Below are 25,367 nucleotides of genomic sequence, written 5' to 3' on the forward strand. Positions count from 1 at the left end.
TCTTCCTCTATCCTACTCCCTCTATTCTCTTCATCTATCGTCCCCCTCTATTTCCCCTCTGTATACTACCTCCCCCTCTGTCGTCTCCCTTGCTGTCCTTCCAGACTGAATAAGGCGGTTGAAGAGGAAACATCCTTCTTCTGGCTTTCAGCTAATACGGCCAATACTCGAGTGTGTAATAAGAGCAGGAACCGATGCATTTTTAATTCATACTAAAATGTCAGGTTTTGACAAATGGCTCCTCAGGCTTCGTCTAACTGCAAGGCTGCCATCCATCAGCTCTTTGCAATTATTAAAAGCGTGATCAGTGGAAGAAAAAGAATGTTGGTGTTGCCATCCATCCATCCATCCATCCATTTTCTACCGCTTATTCCCTTCGGGTCGCGGGGGGCACGTCACTAAGTTGTGCCTCAACATGGATTGTGCGCAATGACTCGGCTAACTGCTGGCCTGCTGTGCAGTGAGACCGTTTTGCTATATGAATTATATTATACATTTCCATAGTTTAGTTAGCTGAGGTATATAATGTACAGTGTATTTTGTCAACAACTGTATGTGTGTAACGTATTTCTTGTGCTGAGCGATCATAAAACTGCTGCGAAGACGCACTGTGTGAGGCTCGCCTCATAACCCCGCCTCCTGGTGCCAAGCACCTCCGCCGCAGAATGCACCGCCCGACGGGAGCGCCACACCAACCAAAGCCCACACCCAGACCGAATCCACCCAAAAAAAGTCACTTAACAAGAAGCCAAAAAGTGCAAAAACAACAATGCTCGCGCTGGAGGAGCCGCGAACGACCGCAGGGACACAACATTAGGTACACCTGCAGACTGCAGCACGGATTTCATATTTCATTCATTTACAACTCCTGCAACACAAACACTACTGTTCCCGCACTTATAAGTAAAGGTAAGACCATAATAACGTTTTTTTTTATTAAATGTGCTTTTTTGTGTGCTACAGTTTGAATGTGTAAAGTTAAAGTTAAGTTAAAGTACCAATGATTGTCACACACAGGGGCGCCGAAAAGGGGGGGTAAAGGAGACGGATTCTAGGGGACCATGATGGAGGTGGGGGGGGGGGGGGCAGAGAGGCCCCTAATGATGATGAAATTGTAATACAGAAAAAATAATGGGGGCCCTGTAAAGATTCTTTTCATGGGGCCCAAAATCCCTAGCGGCGCCCCTGGTCACACACACACTAGGTGTGGTGAAATTTGTCCTCTGCATTTGACCCATCCCCTTGCTCACCCCCTGGGAGGTGAGGGGAGCAGTGGGCAGCAGCGGCGCCTTGCCTGGGAATAATTTTTGGTGATTTAACCCCCAATTCTAACCCTTGATGCTGAGTGCCAAGCAGGGAAGAATGCTGGTATGAGCTTTTAAACATAACCCGTTAACTGCTGCCAATCAAATGGTGAATAAGATACTCTTTAGGGTTCATATGTTTGTAAATCTGACTGTGATGAAGTCCGTGCCTCACCAGTCATGAACCTCACTGCACGTCACTGTCACGCACTCATGTCACATGACGACGAGGGAGTCAGAGACAGAGGGACGCTTCAAGCTGACGGCTCAAAAAAATAAATAAATAAATAAAACATACTTGAAAATGGCAGAGGGATTCTCTACTACAGATTAGATTTATCCTTCAGTGATGAAGACGACGTCCAGGAAACCGACAATAATGCATGTCCTTAACCATATTTAGACAAATGTATACGTTTAGAGAAAACAACTAAAAACTAAGGTTTTGGGCATTGTTTTATGAATAACGTTATTGAGATGGGCCAAAGAAAAGGCAAACTAAATAAATACATACAGTGTGGTGCAAGGACCCCTAGAGGTAGTTGTAGGGTGTCCCCAGCTAAATGACAGATAGTTAATAGTAATGGACCCTTATTGGGTCCATTTTTACATTCTCAGTTACATAAACATTGATATTATACATGTGGTCCCATAGATATAAATGCCATTAAATGTAGGTTTGATGTAGCAAGCTACTTTTGCCGTGTAGCTTGTAGTGTAGCTTGCGACAATTCTCCGGGGATAGCTTCCTCTGTAGCTTAGGTCAATTTAATTGCGAGTAACTTGTAGCTTAGCTTACTCAATCAATCAATGTTTATTTATATAGCTCTAAATCACAAGTGTCTCAAAGGGCTGCACAAGCCACAACGACATCCTCAGTTCAGATCCCACATCAGGGCAAGGAAACACTCAACCCAATGGGACAATGAGAAACCTTGGAGAGGACCGCAGATGTGAGGACACTCCACTGTGGGAGCAGTTTGAACATGGAGGGGCAGAGTGTTCCAGAGCTTAGGGCTGACCACAGAGAAGGCCCTGTCTCCCCTGGTTTTAAGTCTGGTCCTGGGCACCACGAGCTGGAGCTGGCTCTCGGACCTCAAAGCGCACGCAGGATTGTAAATTTGGATGAGGTCCGAGATATACTGAGGTGCCAGTCCATGTAAAGCTTTAAAAACCAACAGCAAGGTTTTAAAATCAATTCTAAGATGAACAGGGAGCCAGTGCAAACTCTCAAGATGAGGTTGCGAAGCATACAAATGAACTGCAATTTTTTAAATAAAACAAATTGATTTTCTAAATGTGTCCACAGGATGTCGCAATAGCAAACCAAGTGTTTAAAGATGACATGTCATATGACTTTAACCGCCCTATGGCTTGGCTACCCCTACTCCAGTCAGTGCAGTTGCAAGCAATCAGCTGCTCCTGCTGTGGCTGGCAGCAGATGGCGTCAGACTTATGCTGTTGCGACACGCAATACCCCATACTTGCCAACCCTCCCGTTTTTAGCGGGAGACTCCCGGTATTCAGCGCCTCTCCCGATAACCTCCCGGCAGAAATTTTCTCCAGACAAACTCCCGGTATTCAGCCGGAGCTGGAGGCCACGCCCCCTCCAGCTCAATGCGGACCTGAGTGGGGACAGCCTGTTCTCACGTTCGCTTTCCCACAATATAAACAGCTTGCCTGCCCAATGACGTCATAACATCCACGGCTTTTAGAGAGTAGAGTGCACAACTGCGCACACAACAAGGAGAAGAAGCAGAAGAACGAGGAAGTTACAGACATGGCGACGCCGTCGACGAGCAAGATGAAGAAATACGCTTGCAAGTTCCAAAACGAATGGAAACAAGAATTTCAGTTCATCCAGGACAGTTCAAAGGGGAAGGGGTATGTATGTTGCCTGTACATTTTGTATAACAGACTTCTCCATTGAACACGGTGGCCGAGTCATGAACGGAGGAGAAGTTAAACAGGACAATACTGCCATCTACTGGATAGCCCCCGGAACACTGAAATTCAAGTATTTATTTTATTTATATGTATAATAAGATAAATATACATATATAGCTAGAATTCACTGAAAGTCAAGTATTCCATACATATATATATATATATATATATATATATATATATATATATATATATATATATATATATATATATATATATATATATATATATATATATATATATATATATATATATATATATATATATATATATATGAAATACTTGAGTTGGTGAATTCTAGCTGTAAATATACTCCCCTATTAACCACGCCCTTCACCACGCCCCCCCACCTCCCGGTATCGGAGGTCTCAAGGTTGGCAAGTATGCAATACCCTCTTTAATTGTAAATTACCCACTCAATGGGTAAAATAACAAAACCGTAAGATGCAAAGTGTTAAGTCAACAAGACCATCATCTTTGTAGTTGGAGTTCCGTGCAATGCGCAATTTGTTGATGGCAAGATGCGCACCCTGAACTCCATTGTAAACAATTGTGTTTCTACATTTGTTGTTTGTTCTATTTAATTTTTTGCTTAAATCTACTATATTCACATTGTTTGTAGTTATGTTACCTTGATTTCGGTTATGGCTTCATCAAAAGTGCAACATTTGAATGATGATACTAATGTGCTGTGGCAGTTGCAGATGTCACCAATGTGGCGGTTTTCCAAACACGTCTTTAATGGTGAACTGCCAACATCAGAATACTAAACAGGAAGTGCTCATAGTTTGATGGTTTTGTAAAAACATTGAGACAATGTCTAAATGTATTGTGTTCTTCATGGTGTTTTTGAAAGGACATCAATTTTTTCCTCAAAATGTTCAACTAACTTGAAGTGTTTTGCCAAGAGGATTAGGTGTAATTTGTACATTTTCAGCTGGTTCTATTTTTGGCAAAAGTAAAACAAAGAAAACAATCTGAAGTTGTTTTTATTTTTAAGTTATTATGCCATGATTTTACCAGTTCGGCCCATGTGGGAATAGATTTTCCTCCATGTGGCCCCAAATTTTAAATGAGTTTGACACCTCTGCCCTAAACTCTAATCCTGTGCCTCCGGTCTGCTCAGAAGATGGCCACTCATTAAAATTGATATTCAAACCTAACCCTAACCAATTTTTCAATTTGAAATGTGGACTCGTCAGTACACTTTTCCACTTTGCAACAGTCCATCTTAGATGAGCTCGGGCCCAGCGAAGCCGGCGGCGTTTTCGGGTGTTGTTGATAAATGGCTATGGCTTTGCATAGTAGAGTTTTAACTTGCACTTACAGGAAGCTCGTCCTTCCGGATGCTCAATGCGCCACAGCCCCAGCTCCTTCTTCACATCTCCTCTGGTCTCTCCATGCGGACTCTGGTGTGGCAGAGAGCTAGCAGCTGCTCTCCGGCGCAAACATGGCCAAGGCTCCCCCAATAAAAACCAAAGGTTCACAAAAAAAGCACCAAAAAGCAGCGCAGAAGTATCGCAAGTGCCACCCTCTGTTGCACAATCCCGAAAGGGCAAAAAAAAAACATGAAAAGCAGAGGGAAACATCAAGAATGCAAAGGAGGAAATAAGAACTCCTGCAACCAGCAGCCGTCATCCTTACCTGCATTCTGCCTGTTGTTCTCTGCATCTTGGGGTCACGCTTTAGGCAACCATTCTGCTGTTGCCAGTCAGTGAATCAGCCATATATCAATTGTTGTTTTTTTATAGTGTTTTGTATTTAAATTTGGCATTTTATTACAATCAGGTTCCAGTTTGTTGTTAAATTGTTCAGTTAAAAACATTTTTAAAAAAAAGTTCCGCCTTAGAAGGGAAACAAAACCCAATACATTGAACGCAAATTTGTTCAGATTATGATTTTTTTCCATTGGAAATACAGCAATTGACATAAAGGAATTACAACTAGAATTAGTTCCAGTATTAATATTCATCACCACATTTCATATTTAAGCTAATAACTGTTTGTGTTGAAGTGCATTTAGTGACGAATGTTGTGGTTTGTTATATCCGACAGTCCGTGAAGGCACCGTCACCAGCCGGAGAAGAAGGGAACCCCGTTCGGTGACGTCACGTACATGCAGCGCTCGTGAGGCGACACTTAACAAACATGCCATATTTATGTTACATTTCTGCTTTTCTTTCACTAGTCCTCCTAAAACGAGAGACTCCTCACACGCATTATTCGATAAATCTTCCTTCCAAGAGCAGAGATGAAAATGTTTTAAAGACGACACAAGCAGCAGACGTGGATGAGAAACATGCAGTCACGTCAAAATGGAAGCTCCTCATTTCATAACAGCCGCTTCGTGAGTGATTAACACATGAAAATATAGAACTTCAAACGTGTTGAATGTGTTCTATTTATCTTTGTGCTTGACTTAAAGTCATACAATCCAAGTAACTTATATTAATCAATTGGGAGGGGTTGTCACGTGACTATAGGAGGCTATATATAACTTCAGCAAAATGGCGATGATTTTGGTAAGTTAGCTCTTGTCTAAAAGCTTATATTTTACCATTGCAGCTCACTTTAAAGGCATTTAATAAACTAAATGCTTTAATATGTTGTCAAATATTACAAAACCCAGAACCAGTTCGAACTGGAAAACTTTATTTTTTATATTTGGAATTTGATGTATTCAACATGTTTCAAAAAAGCTGGCACAGGTTGCAAAAAAGACTGAGAAAGTTGAGGAATGCTCATCAAACACTTATTTGGAACATCCCACTGGTGAGCAGGCTAATTGGGAACAGGTGGGTGCCATGATTGGGTATAAAAATCAGCTTCCATTAAATGCTCAGTCATTCACAAACAAATGCGTGAGCAAATTGTCAAACAGTTTAAGAACAACATTTCTCAACCAGCTATTGCAAGGAATTTCGGGATTTCACCATCTACGGTCCGCAATATCATTAAAAGGTTCAGAGAATCTGAAAAAATCACTGCACGTAAGCGATGATATTACGGACCTTCGATCCTTCAGGCGGTACTGCATCAAAAAGCGACATCAGTGTGTAAAGGATATCACCACATGGCCTCGGGAACACTTCAGAAACCCACTGTCAGTAACTACAGTTGGTCGCTACATCTGTAAGTGCAAGTTAAAACTCTACTATGCAAAGCGAAAGTCATTTATCAACAACACCCAGAAACGCCGCCGGCTTCGCTGGGCCCAAGCTCATCTAACATGGACTGATGCAAAGTGGAAAAGTGTTCTGTGGTCTGACAAGTTCACTTTTCAAATAGTTTTTGGAAACTGTGGACGTCGTGTCCTCCGGAACAAAGAGGAAAAGAACCATCCGGATTGTTGTAGGCGCAAAGTTCAAAAGGCAGGATCTGTGATGGTATGGGGGTGTATTACTGCCCAAGACATGGGTAACTTACACATCTGTGAAGGCACCATTAATGCTGAAAGGTACATACAGGTTTTGGAGCAACATATGTTGCCATCCAAGCAACGTTACCATGGACGCCCCTGCTTATTTCAGCAAGACAATGCCAAGCCACGTGTTACAACAGCGTGGCTTCATAGTAAAAGACTGCGGGTACTAGACTGGCCTGCCTGTAGTCCAGAAAATGTGTGGCGCATTATGAAACCTAAAATACCACAACGGACTGTTGAACAACTTAAGCTGTACATCAAGCAAGAATGGGAAAGAATTCCACCTGAAAAGCTTCAAAAATTGGTCGTCTCAGTTCCCAAACGTTTACTGAGTGTAGTTAAAAGGAAAGGCCATGTAACACAGTGGTAAAAATGCCCCTGTGCCAACGTTTTTGCAATGTGTTGCTGCCATTAAATTCTAAGTTAATAATTATTTGCAAAAAAAAAAACATGTTTCTCAGTGTGAACATTAAGTATCTTGTCTTTGCAGTGTATTAAATTGAATATACGTTGAAAAGGATTTGCAAATCATTGTATTCTGTTTTTATTTACGAATAACACAATGTGCCAACTTCACTGGTTTTGGGTTTTGTACAATTAAACTGTTCTTACTTTATTTCTTTAATTAATTTATACAAAATAAGCTAGGAAAATATCGCTATAATGAACCTTAAGTATGGAAAGTTTGACACAATAGCAAAAATGCTAATAAGACAACGACATTATTTTTCAATGACTAATTTGTTTAATCCAAAGTACATGTGTCGTATTAAATACAAAATGTATGAAGTGAAATTATTTTGAAAAAACATTACAACATCTACATTATAGATAAATAATAATTACATTAAGCACAAATAGGTCCGTGTTGGGAATTTTAGGAGTTAGGTTTAGATCAGGGGTGTCCAAAGTGTGGCCTATTGTAGAAATGAAATGAAACACACACAAAAAATGGAAACAATCGCGCTAAAGGGGAAAAGCTTAAAAAATAGCTTCATATTTCGTCTTTAAATATATCTAACCTTTATTTTAACGTTTAATAAAATATCAAAGTGGCCCTCTGGCATCCTGTTATTTTTCAGTGCGCTTGCACTCTTGGTGGAAAAAGTTTGGACACCCTTGGTGAAGATAATTTAGGAGTGGGTGATACTCCACATTTTGGCATCAATCTGATACCACACGGGCCCAGTATCGCAACACCAAAACTTTTCACTTAAAATGTTTCAGATTTTGAATAATTTATGGATGTTTTTTATTTATAATCATATTCACAATAAAACATATAGGACAAATAAACACTAAATGAATACAACAATATAAGACAATGTTAACTAATACAATCATACTCTTTCATGATAATTTTTTGAATGAAATATTAAACAAAAGAAAAAAATGATTTTCACTCTCATTCAAAGGAAAAAGAAAAAAAATATAAAAACAAGTTCCCTGAATTTAGAAACAATATTCACAAGTGCACCTAAAATTTTTTAAATATCTTTGAAAATGTATTTATTTCAGCAGTTCAAATAAATAAAATGAAACCCTTACAGCAGTGGTTCGCAAACTTTTTTCACCAAGTATCACCTCAGAAAACACTTGGCTCTCCAATTACCGCCATAATGGCCAACATTAAAGTACAGTAGCGTAGTAGGCCTAAGTATTTATTAAAAACAAGGCAGCGATTTTGTTTAATTATAGTTAATGTTGTTGGTCTCTGTAACAATACACACAGTTTTTTACAGTACCACCATGTTTGAATATAGAAAATAAAACACTGTACTTTAATTAAGTGATTCTTTGGCGCACCACTAGATGTACGCATACAAATAGTGGTAGGCGTACGAGTCCCTGCCCTACAGTATAATACACAGTGGCTGACGAGCAAACATGCAGCAACGTCCAACCACCATCCAAAACTAAAACTAAATAAAATGAAACAAATGCATCGGATTTTGAAATTGGGTGCAATCGTATAAACCAGGGGTGTCCAAACTTTTTCCACTGAGGGCCGCACACGGAAAAATTAAAGCATGCGGTGGCCATTTTGATATTTTTCATTTTCAAACCATAACAAAATATATGGATTTTGTTTGTTTTTCACCTTTAGGGCTCCCGGGGACCATAAAGGGTCTAAGTCATTAAAATGTTAAAAACAAGTCAAATTATTATTATTTTTATTTATTTAACGCTTACAGTAAATCTCTACAGTATATCAACTTCAGGTTGATATAAAGTTTAAAAAAACAAAAAGGTTTCATGCCTTTTCTGTCAAAGACAACTTAGTTTTTTATAATAAAACTGAAATATGCAGTATTTCCCCTACTGCCCAAAACATTCAGAAAGCAATGTTTGATGTGAAGTAATTAGAGCCTTTAAAACATCAATAATGAAGGACAACATTGATTTTTAATTCATTATTATTTTTGAGTAATCACAGTGAAAAGATAAATAAAATCCCATTAAATATATTTGGGAACCAAAAGGTGCCCCACTCAGAAAGTGATAAATTGTTATTGTTTTTTTATTATTACTTTCAACACTTAAGTTACGAGATCAACTTCAGATATATCTGTCGATTTTACGTTTGGACTATTATTTTGTTTGTTTTATGCTCTTTTGTCAAATAAAATGTTGATGATTTTGTATGGCAACCACACAATATATGCAATATTTTCCACATAAAACATTTTAAAGTGAAATATTTGAAATAATTGGAGCCTTGAATAGGTCAATAATTCTTATCTTATTAATCATTGATTTTTTTTTTTTCAGTAATGGCAAAAAAAGAAAATTAAAGATAGACAAAAGAAAAAAAAAAGCCTGCAAGGCAGTTTTGTGTCAACATTGCAACTTTTTCTCGTTAGATTTCACTTCATTCCACTTTTTTTAATGTTCTTTTATATTTTTACAATAGTATTTCCAGAATGTGTGGTGGGCCGGTAAACAATTAGCTGCGGGCCGCAAATGGCCCCCGGGCCGCACTTTGGACAACCCTGGTATAAACACTGCAAGATCCCAAGCAAAATCCAAAACATGAATGCTACAGTAGTAGCTGTTTTTTTTTCTCTTTCAAACGGTCATTGCTCAAAACATAATATTGAATCAAAATCAATGTTATTATGAATTATTGACCTATCCAAGGTTCCGATTACTTCACATCAAATATTCAACTTTGAAAAATATTTTTGGTGGAATATTTTGCATATTTTGTGTGTTTGCCATAAAAAAAACATAGTTTTGTTTGACAAAAAAGGGCAGAAAACAAACAAACAAGAAAACAAACAAACAAAAAAACAACATTAAAAAACTAAAACATTTTGAAATGAGGAATAGATCTGAAGTTGATGTAGACTCCAGAGATTTAAACGTTAAATATAAAATGTATGTATGCCCTGGCACACCATTATCATCATTTCATGACCCAAGCAAAACACTTTTTACACTTTTATACTGAAATAAATACACCTACATCTTATTAAATAAAAACATAGAAAAAACTACCAGCAGCGGTAAAGTTTAGATCCATGAAAGAAAGAAGAAAGTGAATGAATGTTTATAACTGAACGCATACACATTTGTTTTCTTTTGTATTATTTTTTTAAAATTAATTAAGTAACGTTTATGACAACCTTTTTCCAAAACACAATATAGAATGTGAGATATAACAGGATAATGCATACATTTGTCATTTGTTTTCAAAACGCTTACAAAAAAGTGGGACCAGACCCCAAAAATGTACTGTGGGACCCCATTTTTATGACTTGATGGGGTCCCTGGGACCCCATTTTGAAAATTCCCAGCGCCAACACTGCTGTCAACAGAGGAGAAAAAATGCTTAATTTAAATAAATATATTATTTATAAAGCAAGTTCGAGTATCATTGGCAAATTTTCACCTAGTCCTGGCCTTGGCGTGCTGCCCGCCTTGGCACGCATATATGTGTCCTCTTTTTGGGATTTCAGAATATGGTCAGCCTATTGTACATAGTCAAAGAAAGTTTGGTGGAATGAAAAGGTCAAAATTAATTGCTTTCTAAAACTGAAAAATGTTACGTCTTCAGTCTTCAAAGAGTCCTCCTGCTGGCCTGAATAACTTTAGTGTTGGTCTGTAAACTTGCAGATTTTCTGTCATTCAGTTTTTTGGCGGTGTTTTTTCAACCCAGCAGAATTTATGTGATTGCAACATATTTCATTTACAACATTTTCCTGTTACACGACTTGTCCAGGGTGTACACCGCCTTCCGCCCAAATGCAGCTGAGATAGGCTCCAGCACCCCCCGCGACCCCAAAAGGGACAAGCGGTAGAAAACGTGTTTTATCTTTTGGAGTATTTCTTTGTTTGGAGCGTTCAAGCGCTCCAGTGCATTTGCTCATATTGGCCACCGTAAAATGTTTTGCGCTGTATTTTGCAAATACAGCTTTTTAATTGATCTTAATAGGAGTAAACTCATAACATCCACTAGAAAAAGCAACATTGTGTGTGAATGCTAAAAAGCCACAGGCAAACTTAGATGCTAAAAGTAAGCATGCTAGCCAGAATGTGTCTCGTAAACAAAAAATGTGATCCTTAGGTTTATATATTTACAAATGAACTATGAAAGCGAGCAAATTTTTTTTTGCATGCGTTAAGTACCAAAAGGAATGACTGAGTTTTATGTCTGTAAAAAATAGCGAAAAAAGTTAACTTGCAGGCTAACAGTAAGCATGCATCAATGGCCAAAATATATAACTTTGAGGCGTATGCCTGCAAAATTGGCCAAAAAGCTAGAATGATAATGTTAGCATGCATGCTAAGTAGGGCTGTCATGACCAATTTCCAAAATAATAAGATTTCTATTCTGTTCTAAATCGATTTAATAACGATTTAATGTTATGTTAATGTATGTATATATATATATATATATATATATATATATATATATATGTATGCATATATATATGTATATATATATATATATATATATATATATATATATACATATGTATATATATACATACATATATATATATATATATATATATATATATATATATATATATATATATATATATATATATATATATATATATATATATATATATATATATATATATACTGTATATATATATATATATATATATATATATATATATATATATATATATATATATATATATGTATATATATATATATATATATACATACATTTATATATACAGTATATTATTTATATTTATTTATTTTGCCGTTTTTGTTTACATGTTAAAGGAATATCCATCCATCCATCCATCTTCTTCCGCTTATCCGAGGTCGGGTCACGGGGGCAGCAGCCTAAGCAGGGAAGCCCAGACTTCCCTCTCCTCAGCCACTTCGTCCAGCTCCTCCCGGGGGACCCTGAGGCGTTCCCAGGCCAGCCGGGAAACATAGTCTTCCCAACGTGTCCTGGGTCTTCCCCGTGGCCTCCTACCGGTCGGACGTGCCCTAAACACCTCCCTAGGGAGGCGTTCGGGTGGCATCCTGACCAGATGCCCGAACCACCTCATCTGGCTCCTCTCGATGTGGAGGAGCAGCGGCTTTACTTTGAGCTCCCCCCGGATGGCAGAGCTTCTCACCCTATCTCTAAGGGAGAGCCCCGCCACCCGGCGTAGGAAACTCATTTCGGCCGCTTGTACCCGTGATCTTGTTCTTTCGGTCATAACCCAAAGCTCGTGACCATAGGTGAGGATGGGAACGTAGATCGACAGGTAAATTGAGAGCTTTGCCTTCCGGCTCAGCTCCTTCTTCACCACAACGGATCGATACAGCGTCCGCATTACTGAAGACGCCGCACCGATCCGCCGTTAAAGGAATATATATATATATATATATATATATATATATATATATATATATATATATATATATATATATATATATATATATATATATATATATGTGTGTGTATGTATATATATATATATATATATATATATATATATATATATATATATATATATATATATATATATATATATATATATATATATATATATATATATATATATATATATATATATATATATATGTGTGTGTATGTATATATATATATATATATATGAGGTAGATCACCTCGACTTGGTCATTTAAAAAGTAGCTCGCCTGCTGAAAAAGTGTGGGCACCCCTGGCTTACATGAACTCAACGTCAAATTTGAGGAAGTACGGTAAGTAACGTTAGTAGATATTTTGGCTGTCACCGTAGGCTGATGTTAGCTTCCCTGCTATGAATCACTGTCAAATGTACATCGTGTGGGGGCATTTATTAAAGCACTGCAGCCTCATAGACAGACAGAGACACACACACACACACACACACACACACACACACACACACACACACACACACACACACACACACACACACACACACACACACACACACACACACACACACACACACACACTCACGCACAAACTCACGCATGCATACAAACACCAATCAGAAGTGCACAATGTGTTCTCAGGTGCAGCCCACACCTGTCAGTTTATGGTTTGCGTAAAGGCTAACTTGTTATTTTCCTTTGTAATCTCTGCTTACTGAGCCTATGGTGCTGTTAAGATATTGTGGCTCAATTTGCCTTAATTTTTTTTACGTTAATGTATTATTATTTAATATATATTATTGTTTTAGTTGCTTAAGATATATTCCTGGCTCTGAATTTGCTCATTGCTATTTTTATGTTTTTGTGCATTATTTGTTGCCGTCATCATTAAACGAACAGGTTACTCATCAGTTACTCAGTACTTTTTACTTTGACTCAAGTAAATATTTGGGTGACTTCTCCTTACTTTTACTTGAGTATTACATCTCTAAAGTAACCGTACTCTTACTTGAGTACAATTTCTGGCTACTCTACCCACCTCTGAATGTTAATGGGCAAACAGTTAGCATGCAACAAGCACTGACATATGACTGAGGTGTATGCCTGCAAAATTAGCTTGAAAAGCGAAATTGCTAACAGTAATAGGCTAACAGCATGTCTCAAGCACTAAAACATATGACTGAGGTGTATGCCTTCAAAATTAGCTAAACAAATGATATTATTAACGTTAACAAGCTAACAGTTGGCATTCGACAAGCACTACAATATATATGGCTCAGGTGTATGCCTGCAAAATTAACTTAAAAAGCTAAATTGCTAACAGTTAAAATGGATCACGCACTAAAATATATGACTGAGGTGTATGCCTTCAAAATTAGCCTTATAAACTTAAATTGTTAATGTTAATAAGCTAACAGTTAGCATGTGTCAAGCACTAAAATATATGACTGAGGTGTATGCCTATATTGTTAACGTTACTAGGCTAACACAGTTAGCTCGCGACAAGCACTAAAGTATTACTCTGAGGTGTATGACTGCAAAATTAGCTTAAAAAGCTAAATTGCTAACGTTAGCAGGCTAACAGCATGTGTCAAGCACTAAAATACGACTGAGGTTTATACCTTCAAAATTCGCTCAAAAAGTTATGTTGTTAACGTTATAGGCTAACAGTTAGCTCGCGACAAGCACTAAAATATGACTCTAAGGTGAATGGCTGCAAAATTAGCTTATCAAGTTAAATTGCTAACATTAGCAGACTAACAGTAAGCAAGTACCAAAATATGCGACTTTATTGTACACCTGGAAAACTTTGCAAAAAAGATAGCATGCTACCCCACTAGCATGGAAAGGTTTGACAAATGCAGACCTTAGAAAATGTCCACAGAAATGGCAGAAAAAAGAAAAAAAAATGGTAGCATTTGTCATAATTGAGTTGAACATTTGAAAGGGGAATATTTGAAATCGAATGAAAAATGTGGGAGAAATCTGACGAAAAATTTAAGCATTCACACAATTATGTTTTCATATTGAAAAATAATGATGATATTATTACAATATGAGCAAACAGAACAACAACAAAATACATAGCTGTGAATTGAACTTAAAAATGTCTACTTCACTGTGTTTTTATCGACTCAATAATGATACCACCATTATCGATATTTGTATCGATCGACACTTTTTTCTAACAAAGTGCTGTTTTTTTTTGGTCCTTAAAAAGCAGGTGGAGTGGGAGCTCGTGATGGGTTAAAGAATAAGTGCACGCAGCCAATGAGGAAGAGGAGGATGAGATCCAACACCTCATTGCCATCAAGGTGGATCGAGGCTTCTTTTTGGCGCGATTTAGGATTAATCGATCCGAATTAGGAAGAATGAAAACGGTTCCGTCAGTCGCAGCTTTAATGGATGGATACAACAAGCGTGGCGCGTTCAGGGTCCGCCTCACAGGAGCGGGGTGTGTGCAGCATGAGAGCCGTGTGGAGGAGCACTGAGAGGCGGACATATCACCTGACGGCCCCCTCCTCCCGCCACCCAACACCGGACAGAAGCGGACACCGTCGCTCCCTTTCATCTTGTCAACGGGAGGCAGTGAACGCCTCACACACCGCGGTGCGTTCAAGGAAGGGCGCAACTTTTTTTTTTGCTTTCTCCTTCATCTCGACAACTCTCACAGCCGAGCTTGATTGGAGCGAACCGTCAGCTCGCTTAGTTCGCTCGGGTGACAGGAAAAAGTCCAGATAAAGTCCACCGCCGTGAAGATGCCGGTCCGTAGAGGCCATGTTGCTCCACAGAACACCTTCCTGGACACCATCATCAGGAAATTTGACAGTCAAAGTAAGTTATTATCTTCAATTGTCTTCACTTTATTAACAATGGATGTACATAAATAACCCCAGTGTTGCTTTGGTATTATCCACTGGCTTTATTTCTGTGTTACATTATTAAAAATGGACAAATTGGACAAATTACTGAAAAAGAGAAGGGCTTTTATCAGTATGGTTGTTTCTTATGATTGATATTGAGAGTGAAATATCATCCATCCATTGAAGATGGATAATTAAAAATCATAACAAACTACCATACTGGTAAAAGAGCTTCTCTTTTTCACACATTTGTCCAAAGTGCACATCTTTTTAGCTTATTTTTTTATTATTCTAACAAAATAAACCCCAATAATTCATTATAAAAAAGATAATGCAGACATGGAGCTCCTTTAAGTGTTCCCCTCAGACTGGCATCAACATAAACAATTGTTGACATAACTAAAAATAGCCATCACTTAGACATTTTCGCCAGAGACGTAAACATATTAAAAGTTTCTTGACATGTTTTTCCTCCAATTGAGCATCTTTTATTAATATTCTTGTTTTTTCAGTCTTCTTCTGATTCGAAATGATTTTATCTAAATGTGGCAGTTAAGTGTAATTTTTTAAAAGTTATTTTTATTTGTTTTTCATTTAATTTTTTTTTATAATGCACTGAACAGGATTGCACACAATGTTGTTGAAATGTTCTCTTCATAATGACAACACCAATTCTAATCTGCTCTCATATCGGATATAAGTGCGATGTCAGTAAAATAAAAAAAAGAATCGGATGATATCGGCTTGCTCGTAAAATGTCCAACACGGTAGTGTAAATCTGGACAGCCAGTAAAACATCTAAATGTTTGGTCTTTTCTTGCATTTTAGTCAAGTCATTTACAAAATGTCAACAAAGGCTACTAAGAGCTAAGCATAAGATAACACACAAACTAGATTGAAGTAATAATAATTGAACAATATTGCAGTCTAAAACAGCACATTTGTCAATATAAACAAGTATCAAGTAATTATATTTGCATTTTACTTACTCATACAAAGTCTCCAAGGCACAAGCGTTTTATAAAGTGTCCTGTTACAAATGTGTCCACATTATTCAACTTGCTGCGTCATGATCTTAACTTCATAAATTACTGTTTTTAAACAATTACCACTCCACTTCAACTTAAAGATAGCATAAGTCCACTACAGACGGTTGATAATAAATAGTTTTTTAAATATCTACAGTTCTCTGTTCGACTCATTTCACTTGATCAAAGCTTTTCTAACATTCCACACTACAAAATAAAGTATGTACAATTTATACTGATCTGGTATTGGATCAGTGTTTGTATCAGACAATACTCAAGGCTACAATTAAAGTATTTTTTGGACATCCTTAATATTCATATATTCTTATTTAACAGAGCTGCAGTTAAGAACCTTTATTTAACCAGATAAGACAACCCATTGAGATCAAGATCTCTTTCACAAGGGTGACCTGGCCAAGAGGTCAACAGCACATGTCACAGAGCAGTTTCAAAAATAATACATTAAGACATACATTTTAAAATACATAAGAGAACCGTAAAACAACAGAGATTTACATCTTTAAAAACACAGGCACTGTGCAAACGTCTCTCGCTGTCTGTCCAACAGGACAGAACGGAAGTCTCCAAATGGAAGTAGTTCTGTAAATTTCAGTTTCGTCTGCAATGCATTCCATGCCATAGGGGCAGCAATGCCAAAAGCTCTTTTGCCAAATTCAGTCCGTACATGAGGAACAGTTAAAACATACAAATTGTTAGAACGTAATGCGTAAGAGCTGCTTTTTCTTTGTAACAGAGTACACAAGTATGGAGGTATTAAACCTAAAAGAGCCTTATAAATGATAGTCAGCCAATGTGTGTATCTACGTGCACTCAAAGAAGATAAGTCTGACTTCATATACAGTTGACAATGGTGGGTGAGACTACGACAGCCAGTAACAAATCTTAGTGCTGAATGAAAAACAGTGTCCAAGGACTGGAGGCATTTAGATGAAGCACTAAAATAAAGCACGTCTCCATAATCAATTACAGGCAAGATAGCTGCTGTCACCAATTTCTTTCTGACTTTAAGAGAGAAGCAGTTTTTATTTCTAAAAAAGAAACCAAGCTTTACCCTAAGCTTAGAGACCAAGTTGTTAATATGGGCTTTAAATGAAAGCTCCTGATCAAGAGTAAAACCCGAGTACTTGTAATTTAAGACCTGCTCTATAGGGTTTCCATTTGATGTTACAATATTTGGAATATTTTCCAGTAGCACCCTTGAATGAGAGAAAACCATTACCTTGCTTTTATCTGTATTTGTAGTGATCATTCGCTTCTATTCTTTTGGCTATAATGACAACACATATTTCATTTCACACACACTTAGACGACATATGTATTTTGTTAGTTTTTCTGCCATGTTTTTATTTTGAAAGCTGCTTAACGATAATGAAGAATGTAACAGGAAGTATTTTCACATACATTCCTTTTAACATGGGATATTCATCCTCCGCTGTTTCCATTCCTAATACAAAGTAGCGGACAGTTCTAACTTATATCTGTCAGTAGACTCGCTATGGAAGCGCTTAAAAACTACCGGTACAACAAAGATGGCGGAGAGAAGACGCAGTCGAAGTGGAAGCACGTAAATAGGACTGCTCACAAAACGACACATCCTGAAGTCAGAAAGTGGCTTGAAGACGGTCTGTAAAACATAATCTATGCAACATTTTGACCAAAGAACCACCATTACATGTTATGTAGACCACAAGGAAGTCTTTTAAATACAGAACAAAATAATAATATGACCCCTTTTAGCTGCCTTATAATCCGGTGCACCTTTTGTATGAACATAGACCTGAATAGACCATCTCATCGGCAGTGCACCTTATAATCTGGTGCGCCCTACGGTCCGAATAATACGGTATGTGCTTCCTGTTACGCCTTCGCTCATGAACACAACTAAATGTAGCTTGTTGTTATGACACTGTTCAGTTGGTGGCATCATAACGCTGCACAGATCATACACACCCGGTCTGCGCAAAGAATGCGAAAACGTACTCTGGCAGCTGGCTTCAGTGTTGCTAACTTAGCAAGATTTTTTTCTGGCTTTAATTGAACACTTTTGGAGTGTTTAATTACTTTTTAAAGACTCTAAAATGAAAACATACATTACTTTAACAAATGCTGAGGCACCCTTGTGGCTTTAAAAAATTAATAGCAGCAACGAAAGAAAGTTAATTTCCCATTTCTATTCCTAAACATTTTTGTTGTTGCTTTTCATATTTTTTTTCATTTTTTGCACAGCCAATTATGCAGACGATTGTATCACTTTATCGCAGGGGTTCTTGACATTTCTGACTTTGGGGCCCACTCAAATATTAACACTGATTTGTTAATCTTCCTCTTGATTTAAATCTTATTCAATGATTATATCTAACCTACTTACTGTTTAACAGGTGTAAACCCTGTCAAATTATATAAAAGCTTTATACTTTATTTAACACATAAACCAGAACATATAACGTCATGCCCAAGAAGGCAAAAATAAATAATATGTAAATACACTGCAAGAAGAGACTCATAAAAAAACTGATACAAATACATTTACATACAATTAATAATCATCCTTGTTGTGTTTAAGAAATTTCTCTGTAACTTTTAGTCCTGGCTTTCTGAATTTTTGAATTTATATTGAGTCACTCAGTTGCCTGATCGACGCATTACTGCCACAAGTGGTGAACAATTGTATTAAACTTAGTAATGTTCCCATCAAGGTTTTATGTTGCCTATTCCGATCATCCAAGAGTGAGATCAGCCGATACAATACTGATCACATGCATCAACTGTAATTTTTTCAATGTATTTATGGTGAGTGGTATTGACAGTTTAACAGTATCAATTTGATATTTAAACTTGTTCCTTATTCTGTTTTATTGCATACACAATAACTCAACAAAAACTGCTGTCTACTACTCTTTTAAATCTTTTGTTTTTTCCCCTTAAGTCCACCTTTGTTCAGGTAATAATTCCCTGAATTTGTAAACATTAACAAAAATAATATAAATATAATGATCGAATCACTCGAGTATCGATAATATATACTGATACCATTGACACTACTGATTTCTGGATCGATCCGCCTTCCTCTTACGCAGACCTGGACATTCTGCGGCCCGCGGGCCACATCCAGCCCGCGTGAGGCCAATCATAAATTACAAAATAAATTTAAAAAAGTATCTATGTCGAGTGTGCAATACAACGGTGCTGCTTTTGTTTTGAAAAGCGTTATTTGTATTACTTCCGTGTGGACGTATGCGCGTGCGTGATTGTGAGTGAATGTGAACAGCTGCAATCACAAATTACAAAATAAAGTTGAAAAAACATCTATGTAGTGCGCGCAATACAACTGTGCTGCTTTTATTCTGAAAAGTGTTATTTATGGGCGTATGTCCTTGTGTAACCTGTGAGTGAAGGTGCACAGCGACAAGTGATGCACGGTTTTCACCCGAGACGCTAAAAAGAGAAAAGTTGATGACGAATGCCGTGTTTTCAACAAGACATGGACTTCCAAGCAACGTTCCCTCTAAGGTGCGCGCGCCTGCGCAATTGTGCACTGCTCAAGCGTCCTCTGCGCACAGCAAATATATGCCGCGCACCAAATCAAATCCCATCTGAATTCTAAACAAAATAAACACATTTATTCTGTGTAATTTTGCAATGCAACTTTGAGTGACAGTGACAACAAGCGGCCCTAATGGTGTTTGTCAACACCGTTCAATTGAACACCGTTTAATTATTGTAATGTCTATCGAGATGCTTCGAGGCCAGGAATTATATCGATCACTTTATTGAGCAAAACTGTTTATATTCGGCCATAACCACACCAAAAACATGAGTAAAACACTTCTATCTCGAAAAACTAGTCATTTTCTGCCGTACAAACCAGGCCAAAACCAAATTGTCATCTGTCACCAACACGCATACCACTAAACCACTGGTGCGTTTATGGCCACACAAAAAGTCGGACAACTCAAACACCACACAAAGTTACACTATGACTCTTCAGTCATATGTGTGCTTATTTTACTGTCATTTATTATTAATGTTAATTTATTTATATTAATCATGGAATACTGTTACTAGAGAAAGTTACAGGAATGCACACTTCATCCTATGCTTACATTTCATTGTGCAACATGAGGATGTTTAACGGGAACTAAATGTGATCTCTGAAAGGAGTACAAATGATTTCCAAAGCAGTGCTTTTGGTATAAAGTTAAGTTAGGTCAAATGAAAGTATTATTATTATTATTGATTATAATTATAATTATTATTATTATTATTATTATTATTATTATTATTATTTATCTTACGGTATATATCAAAAATAATATTGAGCAAAATGTAATTTAAATATTGTCGATGTGGCCCTCCAGCAGTGCTCGGGTTGCTCATGCGGCCCCCGGTAAAAATTAATTGCCCACCCCTGCTCTTACGTGTCGTGACTTTGACAATGCTGACACACCAACAATTGTTGTTATATTATCCTTTCTTATTATTCTACTTGTTAATTTCCTCTTCATAACTGCTTACTTTCTGCTCTAACGTGTTTCCATCTACAGTGCACTTCTTAACATTCACTAAGCACTTGTTTCATGCCACAGTACCTTAGCTATTAGCATGCCTGCTCCTGGCTTTCTCTTGGTGTTTTTTACATGTTTACTGTAGCCTTGTCCTCCAATGATCATACCAAAGATTATAAAAATGGGATCCATTACCTCCCTGCTTGGCACTCAGCATCAAGGGTTGGAATTGGGGGTTAAATCACCAAAATGATTCTCGAGCGCGGCCACCGCTGCGGCTCACTGCTCCCCTCACCTCCCAGGGGGTGGAACAAGGGGATGGATCAAATGCTGAGGATAATTTAACCACACCTAATGTGTCAGTGGTACTTTAACTTTAACTTTAACTTTAACTTAATAATGATACGTAAGATTGGGGCTGTCAATTAAACATTTAATTAATTAATTGATTAATCAGACTTTTGTATTGTGATAAAGCATGATTAATCAAAGTGAATAACTCGCTTTAATAATTTAAATTCACTTAAAATGCTATTTGGACACAAATGCAATTTTTTTTGTCAGAATGTCATACATAAACATTTAAAAAAATGTTTCTACTAAGTCTACGTAATGTTTTTGCTATTCCTTATTAATTATTGGGAACATTGTTATCAGCCTGTGGGCTAAAAATAAATACAATATCAGCCTGAGGGGATCGGTGCTTGTGATTGGCATTAATCGGCAAAGGTGATCAAATGCTTTTTAATGAGAATTGACGTATACTATGTATCTATGCTTCTAAATGTTTAATGGTGCCCTTGGGCATGGAATTGTAGGGTTTCTTTATTGCAAAATGGGACCAGGTTGAACTCCACGCTCATTTCATCCTGCAGGTGTTATCTTTGATGCAAATCATTCATGCTTTTTTCCACATGTGAATGTGTGAGCTGACTTCAAACGAGCCTTGGTGGTCAACAACACCTTTCCTCTGGAAATACACCCCAGGGTGTGACGCAGATGATGATGGGGTGATAGCGCTGTTGTAGCAGCTCGGGTTGCCAGGTTTTGCTTGCATGGATCACTGCCGTCAATCAGGTTTAGTAAAGTTAGTGGTTTTGGTGGAACATTTTTTGAGAATATATATATACTGAGATCCAACACATGATAATTCTACTCATATTTGACACTATCAGAGGGTTTTTTAAATATTTTGGAGCTCTAACTGAGTTTCATGAGAGACACCAAACTAGGGCTGGGCGATATGGCCTTTTATTAATATCTCGATATTTTTAAGCCATGTCACGATACACAATATATATCTCGATATTTTACCTTAGCCTTGAATAAACACTTGATGCATATAATCACAGCAGTATGATGATTCTATGTGTCTACATTAAAACATTCTTGTTCATACTGCATTAATATATGCTCATTTTAAACTTTCATGCAGAGAGGGAAACCACAATTAAGTCAATTTACCAAAACTGTATTTATTAAACAGTTATTAAGCAGTGGCACAAACATTCATGTCATTTCAAAACAGAAAGTGCAAGATTGTCAGAGACATTTTAAAACAAGCTATTAGTGCACTTTTGAGCATGATGTCACTAAGATGACATAAAAACAACACTAAATTAAAGTGCACTTTTTGTACAGAACGCAACTACAATAGTTTAACAAATAAAGTGCACTTTTGTGCATGATGTCACACAAGATATTTCAATAACTGTCAAATAAAAATGAGCTGCATAATAGGAAATCAAATAGTGTATGTCCTTCGCTATGTGGCAGGTTACTGCGGACGTTATTAAATTCTGTTGTTGACTAATTTTTTCATATGGTATTGATCTGGAAATTGTTGTTTCGGCATTTTGTGGGTATGGCACACTTTTTAGTAGCGGTGTTCTTATCCAACATTGATATCAGTCCAATATCAGCAAAAACATGCATGATGTATGCTAGCATGTGTACAAGCAGTCCTGCAGCGTGTTTACTTGTGCAAAGCTGGACATCCAGTTAACATCTAAATTTCCTCCAATAAGCGCACATGGTTGGTCTTTTCTTGTATTTTAGTCAAGTGAAGGTAAACGTGGTAGGCTATAGGCTACTTGGAGCTTGCAGCTACACAACAGCAACGCACACAATATTACACAATGTGTCAATAAAAACAAGTATTAAATAATTGTAGCGTATTAGAAAGTATGCAGTAACAAACGTGTCCGCATCATTCAATTTATTGAGCTCAACTTCATGAATTATTGTGACCAATAGGTGTCGCCAAAGAACAATCACCACTCCACTTCAACTCAAAGACAGCATAAGTCTATTCCAGATTTTATACCTATCATTGTTCCCTGTTAAACTAATTTCACTTGGTCAAACATTTTCCAACATTCCACACAACAAAATAAAAGTATGTATGATTCCTGCTAATATTGTATTGGATCGGCTCAATGTCGGTATCGACCAATACTTAAGGCGCCAATGTCAGTATCAAATCGGAAGTAAACATGTTATACCGGCACACTCCTACTTTTCTGTATGAGGAAGTACAGCTGTAATAATAACCAGTCATTAGTACACGTAGGTTCAAAATGTCAGACCAAGACATGAATAATACTGAAACTGAAGGAATTTTTCCCATAAGAATAATAACATTCCAATGAATTAGTCCCACACAAAACACATAATGATAGTTTTACATGCAGAAAACAATGCAAAAGTGCTGCAACTCACAACTTTCTTTGGTCAAATGATTGTTATATTCAATAGAAAAAGTACACAGACTGAATTTTGATTCTTGGTTTCGACAAAAAGGGACGTTGTTACGTGCAATCTTTGGCCAACATTGGCCACCTGCTGTGTTGGCAGGTGTACCTAACGAGGTGTCCAGTGAGCAGAAAGGTGAATAAAGGTTGAAGATAAATCTTGAATAACCTCTGGTGACTCCACAAAGGTGAACATATTCTACTGCTTTACGGTACATGTCATTCCGTCGTGTGCATTTCTAAAACGAGCAGATTTACCCGAGTTCCAACGAGTGGCAGGTTGCCCATTTATGTTTGACAGAGCTGATTATTTATGAGGACCTGCAGCTGAGAGGTTGATAAGCACACATCAGTGCTTCTCTAAATGTCTCAGTGGCTCATTTCTTTCCCAAGAGTGCATCTTTTAGTTTAGCTAACTAAGCATGCTAACGGCGATGGAGGAGCCTTTTTAAAGGTCGAGTGGTTGATGAAGGGTGGGAGATGAAGACTTTTTACTGTCAGCACCTTGTCTCAGAATTATACTGCAGCTTTGACAACAGTGATCTGGTTAACTCCTACATCAGTCCCACCAGGATTTCACAGATATTGCGGCCTAAAATGCCTGAATCTGCGGCAGCTTTTTCCGAAAGTTGTGGAAAAAGTTGCAATGTTATAACTAAGAACATTCAATCAGCTTGTGATATTTTTTATTAATGTTTCAAGTGTTCATTGTCACCTTAACTCAAAAAGCACAGGATTTCAACAAATGTAACAAACTGTATTGACGTTTTACTTGTTTTATATCACACATACATACTAGATGGCAGTAAAAGCACAAACTTAGAGCTCATTGTCAAATTACTGTATTGTTTTAATTCATTATAACTCGTAGTAATAATTAAATATAATTACAGAAAGAAACACCACCACTAGCTTCCTTATTGTCCGCGTTGTCATTCATAAGTTGCTGACCCGTCTCCGCTCGGGATGGTTTCCGGTTGGCCCCACTATGGACTGGACTCTCACTATTATGTTAGATCCACTATGGACTGGACTTTCACTAATATGTTAGATCCACTATGGACTGGACTTTCACTATTATGTTAGATCCACTATGGACTGGACTTTCACTAATATGTTAGATCCACTATGGACTGGACTTTCACTATTATGTTAGATCCACTATGGACTGGACTTTCACTAATATGTTAGATCCACTATGGACTGGACTTTCACAATATTATGTCAGACCCACTCGACATCCATTGCTTTCGGTCTCCCCAAGAGGGGGGGGGGGGGGGTGGGGGGGGGGGGGGTTTCCCACATATGCGGTCCTCTCCAAGGTTTCTCATAGTCATTCACATCGACGTCCCACTGGGGTGAGTTTTCCTTGCCCTTATGTGGGCTCTGTACCGCGGATGTCGTTGTGGCTTGTGCAGCCCTTTGAGACACTTGTGATTTAGGGCTATATAAATAAACATTGATTGATTGATTGATTGATAAGTTGCAGGCATTTTCCTTGTATGTTTTACACTTTAAAAGTGTTTGTCCATCATAAACACTTATTTATGTTGCAACACATTTACCCCAAATCGTTAAGGGCATTTGTGAACTCTCGAGAGCGATCAACAACAGATTAATTTCAGTTAATAGCACTTCAACATTTCTAACATGTAAATATTGTGTCTTTGATAGGTCAGCAGT

At 37.5% G+C, this 25,367-nt stretch overlaps 1 protein-coding gene across 2 annotated transcripts in view; it reads left to right on the forward strand.

Moving 5' to 3' along the window:
• The first annotated feature begins 14,734 nt into the window (after nucleotides 1-14,734).
• Nucleotides 14,735-25,367, forward strand: part of kcnh2b (potassium voltage-gated channel, subfamily H (eag-related), member 2b) — a 692,512-nt gene continuing 681,879 nt past the window's right edge. For both annotated transcript variants that reach the window (XM_062021529.1, XM_062021530.1), the window contains exon 1: nucleotides 14,735-15,348. In XM_062021529.1, coding sequence (XP_061877513.1) covers nucleotides 15,273-15,348 — 76 coding nt within the window. In that variant the 5' untranslated portion in view covers nucleotides 14,735-15,272. The remainder of the gene's footprint in view (nucleotides 15,349-25,367) is intronic.

The sequence above is a fragment of the Entelurus aequoreus genome, linkage group LG15, assembly GCF_033978785.1.
Source record: "Entelurus aequoreus isolate RoL-2023_Sb linkage group LG15, RoL_Eaeq_v1.1, whole genome shotgun sequence".
Classification (NCBI taxonomy): Eukaryota; Metazoa; Chordata; class Actinopteri; order Syngnathiformes; family Syngnathidae; genus Entelurus; species Entelurus aequoreus.